At 45.2% G+C, this 7701-nt stretch overlaps 1 protein-coding gene across 4 annotated transcripts in view; it reads right to left on the bottom strand.

Moving 5' to 3' along the window:
* Positions 1 to 7241, bottom strand: part of TLE4 (TLE family member 4, transcriptional corepressor) — a 97516-nt gene extending 90275 nt beyond the window's left edge. For all 4 annotated transcript variants that reach the window (XM_033085592.2, XM_033085594.2, XM_033085593.2 and 1 more), the window contains exons 1-4: positions 7120 to 7241; positions 6603 to 6700; positions 5419 to 5482; positions 3994 to 4038 (exon numbers count right to left, since the gene is read on the bottom strand). In XM_033085592.2, the coding sequence (XP_032941483.1) occupies positions 3994 to 4038; positions 5419 to 5482; positions 6603 to 6700; positions 7120 to 7164 (252 nt within the window). In that variant the 5' untranslated portion in view covers positions 7165 to 7241. The remainder of the gene's footprint in view (positions 1 to 3993; positions 4039 to 5418; positions 5483 to 6602; positions 6701 to 7119) is intronic.
* Positions 7242 to 7701: the final 460 nt, after the last annotated feature.

Raw genomic sequence — 7701 nt, 5'->3', positions numbered from 1 at the left:
GTCATGACTCTATCACACATCATTTTCTGTTCCAGTGAAAAATTTCTCTAAAAATAAATACTCTGTGGCTGGAAGCAGCCAAGAAGAACAGAAGCTTTAACAGAAAAATACACAAAAGTTTCAAATATCAGGGCCACCAATTACTAGGGTACTTCCAAGGACTCCAGGGAGTCCTGCTCTTGAACCGTTTGAGACGTAAATCTAATAAGTGAATAAGCCTAACCTGATCTTGAGAACTAGGCCCAATTACGCCGAAGGGCAACTTCACCGCATTATTGCCTGCTTTCCATTACAAGGGCATCCATTGAGTACATCTGGAAAAGAACCTGAGAGGAACCAAGGTTGTCTGCCCAGAAAAACAAATAAAGACAGATATGCCTCTGTGCTAAAGTGAAAAAAAGAAAGAAAATACAATAAGTAGGTGGTTTGCAGGGCTGTCTGTATTTCATAATGTGATAAACTGCCCTCAGGATTTTTTATATGATTGAATTTAGAAAGCTGAGGGGGGGGCAAGGGGGAAGGAAAATAAAAAAGGGTGAATCGCTCAGTTTCAGCCGAGTGAAATTCAAAAAGATGGGAGAGGAGGAAAAGGGAATTTACGGTGGTAAACTAAAAAAGCTTTGCACACATCGAATGAAGCAATCAATGCCATCTATACAAATACCAAACTGGACCATAATACTGTGATCACAATGGAAAATGGTAATATTTTGCATTTGCTGAGGCAAGAGGAGAAAGGAAAAATACAACACTATGTCAGTAGAAAAGAAGATATGGAAGACAGGAAATTGATATCAGATTTAAGAATGAGAGTGAACAAGTTTCTTAGCGGCAACTACAGTAATTTCACGATTATAAGCCGCACTGAGTATAAGCCGCACTTCTGGGTTTCAGCAACTTTTTGTTTTTTGTCCATATATAAGCCGCACCTGATTATAAGCCGCATGTTGCAATACAGAGTGTGATAAAAGGTATCTGTTCTATCACCATCTGTTGAGGGTGGGGACAGTGATCCTTATCTCAATGGCAGATAATCTGCTAATGGGCCATCCATTGAAACCAGGCAGGGCATTGTTCTTTATCTTTTCACACCCCATCCTTCCTCCAGGGAGTCACTGTCTGCTAATGGCCCATTGAGTCCCACTGTGTGACTGATAAAATTACTGCATCCCATTGGAAGTTGCTCCAACCAGGGGGAAGAGCCCAACATTTCTTACCAAGATAAAAACAGAGGCTTTGGGACACTAAGGCAGCCCCTTTCTCCACTGGACTCCAGAGGAAAACCGGATTTCTCCACATCACCACTGGACCTCCAGAGGGAAACTGCACCTTGTACAGGAGCACTGCTCCAACTGAATCACATCTGTCACTGCAGGAGGATGCAGCCACCATTTAATGGGACTGCTACCAACACCCTGCCTGACCGGGTGCCAGGTTGTATTCTGACTTTGTCAGGGTTTGGGGTTTGTTTCTTTGTAGTACTGTATTTCTATTTTGATTTCCCTAGAAATGAACTGTTATTCCTAATTCCCATATCTTTGCCTGAAAGCCCCTTGATTTCCAAATTATAATAATTTGGAGAGAGGGGGTTTACATTCTCCATTTCAAAGAGAAGTTCCTGCCTTTCTCAGCAGACATCTGTCCTAAAAACTAAAACAGCAACTTTTTGTTCTTTGTTCATATATAAGCCGCACCTGATTATAAGCCGCACTTCAGGTTCGGACCAAAATTTTAGTCAAAATGGTGCGGCTTATAATCGTGAAATTACTGTAATTTGATTCATCGTCTGACAAAATATTTAAGTGTTTTGCATGAGAGTACAATACTTAAAACCTGAATAGACTGAATGGCGATGGAAAAAGGTGTTCAATTAAAACCCAGCCCTTTGTAATCCCCACACCTAGTTGTTACTAAGAATTTAATTTCTGCAGATTATCACTGACTACTCCATCACCACAAATGTATACAATTTCTGAAGTAAAGGATTTAGAAATTAAAAGTCTTTTGCTGTGGTTTTTTTTTTCCCCTTGTTTAATACAATTTCATTACACATTTCACTTGCAAGCTGATTTTGTTGCAAATAATTTCCCACAGTCAGTGTAATTCCAAAGTACCAATGAAAAATGGGATATCTAGAAATATAAATAAGTTTGACTGCAATGCTTGCTTTCAAACACCTGTAAGAATTTACTACATAGCTGGCCTGTAAAGACTCTGGTCTTTGTAAGTTGTTTTCATACCTACAGCTTTACTGATTGAGGGTTTGTTTGGTTTTATTTTGTTTTACCCTAATGGGATCTGAAACAATCCAGATATTAATTTGAGAACAGATCTAACACCTCTTAGAGTCTGTGACCAATCTTTCCACCAGCACACACGACAAGGATTAGGTCCAGAGAGTCAGCACGTGCATACAATCTGATCTGCTGCAATCACTGCCTTTTCCTGACAGCCATTTGTTAAATGCATTTGTTGAATTTTATGATACCTGTGAGACCATATGAAAATTCAAAATACCTACGTCTACCTGTAAAATAATTTGTATGTACAAGGCTCCCTAAGTTTGGAGCTGTAGATGCAAAATGCTTTGAGGTGGGAAATCTCAGTGTCTTCCTATGTATACCATCTAGCAAAAACAGCCCTAATGAGTTCTGTGGCATAGAGATGCTAATGAAATCCAAATATAATAAATAACATGAAAAAACTTTTGAGTTCTATATCTGCTGTCAACAAGATAAAGAAATCCTATTTCCAAACCCAGAGAAGTTCCAAATCCCTAACTTTGGACAGAAGTGTATACAAACCAATTTTCAGGTGATCTTTCTTCTCCCATGCAATAATTTCTTTATTTCTGCAGCTTACACTTCCCAGCAACACTGGGAAATTGCTCAAGCATTTGCTAAAATGAGTTGTCAGTATTAAACTCCACTACATAAAAAGTTCCCTCACTGGAAAAGAGGTCAGATGTTTAATTCATTCTCCTCTAGAGAAGGTTAAAAAACACACATTATCGAATAAGAAACTAATTTACACTAGCATGCTCTAGCTGACTAATCTCTTGCTAATCTTAGCCTAAGTGCTAGAGTCCAAGGCACAGAACCGATAGCAGCCCTCCAGTATCTAGAGGATGCCTATGAGAGAGCTGTAAAGGGCCTTTGACAAGAGCAGGTAGTGATAGGACAAAGGGAAATGGCCTTAAAATGAAAACATGGCAGGTTTAGTTTAGATATTATGATAAATTCTTTACTTGGAGGATGGTGAGCCACTGGAACAGGGAGGCTGAGGATGCCCTATCCCTGGTAATGTTCAAGGCCAGGCTTTGAGTAACCTGATCTACTGGAAGGTTCCCCGCCCATAGTAGGGTGGGGTGGAACCCCAGATGATATTTAAGGTCCCCTCCAACTCAAACCATTTCATGATTCTACACTTACACTCTCACAGACAGCTCATTTACTCATTTGTGTCTGAGATGCTAACACTTTGGTTCTGGACAGAAGTCCAAGTAAGCAGCCTGAGCGAAATATCAACGTGACTGCAACATCAACCACATTTGTAACTCCAGATTACATCAGCCCAGGTTAACCAAAAAACCCATTTTTTTCTACACACGTTCCTTTTCCTAATACACATTCATGACGCAGCTATCATCTGAAAAAACAAACCCCAAAGGTTTAAGACCAAACAGAAAGGAAGATACAACCCACAAACTCATTCATACTCACAGACACCCTCCCTGTGAAGTATAGGAGTGCCTGCATGTGAAAAAATTGCATGTGGGAAGTCAAGCAAATAATGCACAACTGGCAGACAATACTGTAACCTACAAAGAGTCTGCATACCAAACATCACACAGCGGATTCAGGACCAGGTGAAGAAAAAAAATTTCTGATGCACTCAAGCATGCAATTAAGGCAACAGAATACACACCTGTTTTAAGATTGATGCGAGAAATTATACAGATCATTCTTACAACAAAACAAATCATCTACCTACCTGTTTATGCATCTCTATATTCAGCCCATAGGACATCTCATAATACTAGGAAAAAAGAAAATTACTCTATTAGACCTTGCAATTGTGAAAACTATTTTGAAATTCACTTTGACTGAAACGTCACCTGTACGAAGACATACAGACCTACACACATTTATTTGCCTTGAAGAGTTCCTGGAATTACAAAGAGCGCATTTCAGAATAAACTTTTTTTTTTAATCTACATTGTTTCATGTCACATTTACAAAGAACAGCTGTAAAACAGGGCAAAAAAAGACAAAAAATAATAAAAAAAAATAAAAAAATAATCACAAGCAGAGTCAAGGATTAGAAGCAGAAAATGATCAAGATTCTAGTCACTAGCACACATAAAACATGCCAAAAAAACACCCAAAGTACTTCAAGCATATAAACATATAAATCAGCAACATCTAACAGACTGATTATTCAATATTTTAAATAAAAAAAAGAAACATCCAAACAAAAAAAATCCTAAAATTAAATTGCAGGGATAAAAAAAGGGAAAAAGCATGGTAATTCAGGGCTAGAGCAGACACACCAATGTAAGTATGTCCTGCTGTGCCCAAGTACTGCAGGGAACTCTGCTCAGTGTGTAATGTTCATACCAAACAATCACCAAGACTTAGGCATATCAGGCATTAAAATGACAACTGCAAGCCTTATAATTTGCTTGTGCTCTTGCTTAAGATTTTTTCAAGGTTATTTATTCTTTTTGTGTATACTGGAGTATTATTTGTCATGTGCACATGAAATGGCTAATCCTTCAGAGATGTACATGAGAAGAGATAGCAAGAGCTCTTCTACAGTTATCATGATCCATCACAAAATTATCTATTTAGAGATGTCTTTCTATGCACATTATTTAACCAGGCAGACCACAACAACTGAGGAAATCCCCTTCTCAGCTGAGATCCCTGACATTCTCAGTTTAATGAAACAACAATTCAGCTGCTGAAGAACAACAGCTCTTCTAAGAAGTAGGCTTTGGATTTGCATGCACTTCTGTACAATTTTATCTTACTCCCATCATAGAAAAAAATACTATCCCAAACCATTTTAAAGAGATATGACCATGGCACAAGCCATCAAAACTGAAAACATCATCCTCAGGCACATTACAGAAGTTGAACCCAGCCTGAAAGGGCTGACAGGTGATTTGCTAGCATTTAGAAGAAACATCCTCAATTGCTTAAAAGGTTAAAAAGCCAGTTTCACACAGATACTGACTGCTGCAAACGAGTTAAGACCCCAGAAACTACTGATTTATAATGGAAGCACCGATGCAACATCCAACAACAGCAATGCTACCACAATCTTCCTGTTCACCTCCAGCAATCCGAATGTATGTCAGTCTCAGTATACCAGGCTAATAGACATCTTGAATTTGTTATGCAGCTTGCTTACCATGACATAATGTCGCTGCATCTCTGTCTTCTCACTGGCCAGTTTTTCACATTCTAGCTTTAAACTGTTCAAGAGACAAAAAGGAAAAAGCATGGGTACTTCATAACGTTAAAGCAACATTCTCCTGAGCGCTGGCGGCTCCCTTTTCAAACATTTCTCCACTACCCAAATATAAATGTGTATTCCAGCTCTTGCTTGGGAGTTCAGGAGGGGGTTCTCACTTTTCCATTTTCAAGGGATACTATGCAACATCCTCATCTCTTAAAAGAACTGCATACATACACGTGGTATACACAGAAATTTTTTTTTCTGACAAAAAGACTAAACACCGACAGTGGTTCACAGAAGAAGCACACAGAGGTTCTTATCTTTAACAGTTACACTTAAGAACCTGCCAATAAAAACATAATTTGGGTATCAGAGTTTTTATTTAGGTGTTTTAGAAACACCTCTTTTACTCAACCTACAAAAGAATCAAATGCACATTACCGCGTCAAGAAGAAAAACTTGTGGATTTGAATTTTTGCTCTTTGCTGTTACTGATGCTAGAACTGCAAGTAAAATACTCCGCGTAACTCAAGGAATACCGTGGTAAATACTAACACCTCCAGTGTTTATTTTGTTTTCAGAAGCCCACTAAACAATCCTGCCAGAAGTCACTCGTCACTTTGAGGACACAGCGCTGTTTCACCTAAGGATAATGAAATAGCTCGCCGCCTCACTTCCAGGTTATCAGCACTTGACATGTCAATGAAAGGCGCGAGGGGGCCGAGCCAAGACAAGATGCCTGTCCTGAACGGCATTTCGAAGAAAAGCAGAGGACGAACCCAACCAGACACATATTTTTCTATCAACACCCACCCTCCCCCACTCCGCACCCAAAAGTAACCATAAAGACCAAAAGAAACAAAAGAAAAGGAAAAAAAAAAGAACAACCGAAAACCAAACGCGGGGAAAACAAGAAAATCCGCTCGCCCCGCTCGGCTCGGGGCCCACGGGAGGCCCTCGTCCCCAGGGTCGGGAGCGGAGCGGGATGCGGAAGAGCCGGCAAGGAGCGCCTGGCTGGAGCGCGTCCGGCCCGCTCCCAGTTCCGCCAGGGTCCCGCGCCCCCGCCCCGCCGGGCGAGGCGCTGGAAAGGGCGAGAGGACAGACCGCGCGGGGCTCGGCAAAGTAGGCGGCTTTACCTGTGGTACTGAGCCTGCAAAAACTGAAACTCCTCCTTAATCCGATCGCAGGATTCTGAAATGGTGAATTTAAAGGGCTGAGCTGGCTGGTGAGGAGCCTGCAAGCAAGGAACAGCAGGTCTTTTAATCGCCCCCTCTCACCCGGTCACCACCTCCCGCCCACCGCCGCGGCCCTCGCACCCAGGCTCCGCCGAGGCGCAACGCCCTCAGGTCCCCGCTAGTCCGCGGGCGGAGGCACTATGCCCCGAGCGCCCTGAGATGCTGCCCCGACGTGTCCGCCAGCGGTCAGGGACCGCGGCTGCAAGAGGTGCCGCCCGCTCAGACCCTCCGCGCCGGCCGCAGCCGCGGGACGCGGGGCTGGCGCCGGGACCGCCGCGCACCAGGCGAGGGCAACTCACACACGCCAACCCCGACCCGGGGAGGCGGCGGCGGCGCGGCGGACAACAATAAGAAAATGGCTACAACTCCGCGGTGCCCGCGCCGGAGCGCTGCCCGCGGGGCCGCTGCCGCCACTCACCGGGTGCCGGGTCTGCGGGTACATCTTGCTCAGGTCGCGGATCATCCACGCCGCTTCGTGGGGCGCTGGCGGCCGGAGCGGCGGGGATCAGGGCTGCAGGCGCGGCGGCGGAGACGGCGGGCAGGGACGCCTCGGCCCCGCCGCCCCGGGGCTGGCGGGGCACCGCCGGCAGCAGCGAGGCGCGACGGCGGCGGCGTCCGCGACGCTCGGGGGCCGCTGCCACATCCCCCGGGGGCGGTCAGCGGGCGACGCCGGCCGGTTCTCCCGAGCGCCGCCGCCGCTCCACGGGCTCCGGCGGGCTGCGAGCCCCGTGCGGCGGAGGGCGAGGTGGAGGAGGGCGGGGAAAGCCCCTCCGCCGGCGCCGGCGCGCGCTCCACCGGAGATTCCCCCCCGCCGGCAGTTTTCCTCCCCTCCTGAAAACTTTTACTGCTGCTGCTGGCGGCTCTCCCGGCGCCGGGCGGAGCGGGGCGCGGACCCCCGGCCGGGACGGTGGCTGCGGCGGTCGGGCGTCTACTCCGCTGCCGCGGCGGGGGTGCGTGCGGTGCGGTGCCCTTTTGTGCGGCGGTCCGGTCCTCGCTGCTA

The sequence above is a fragment of the Catharus ustulatus genome, chromosome Z, assembly GCF_009819885.2.
Source record: "Catharus ustulatus isolate bCatUst1 chromosome Z, bCatUst1.pri.v2, whole genome shotgun sequence".
NCBI lineage: Eukaryota > Metazoa > Chordata > Aves > Passeriformes > Turdidae > Catharus > Catharus ustulatus.
Note: the sequence above shows the minus strand (reverse complement) of the source record. Positions and strands in the feature narration are given on the sequence as shown.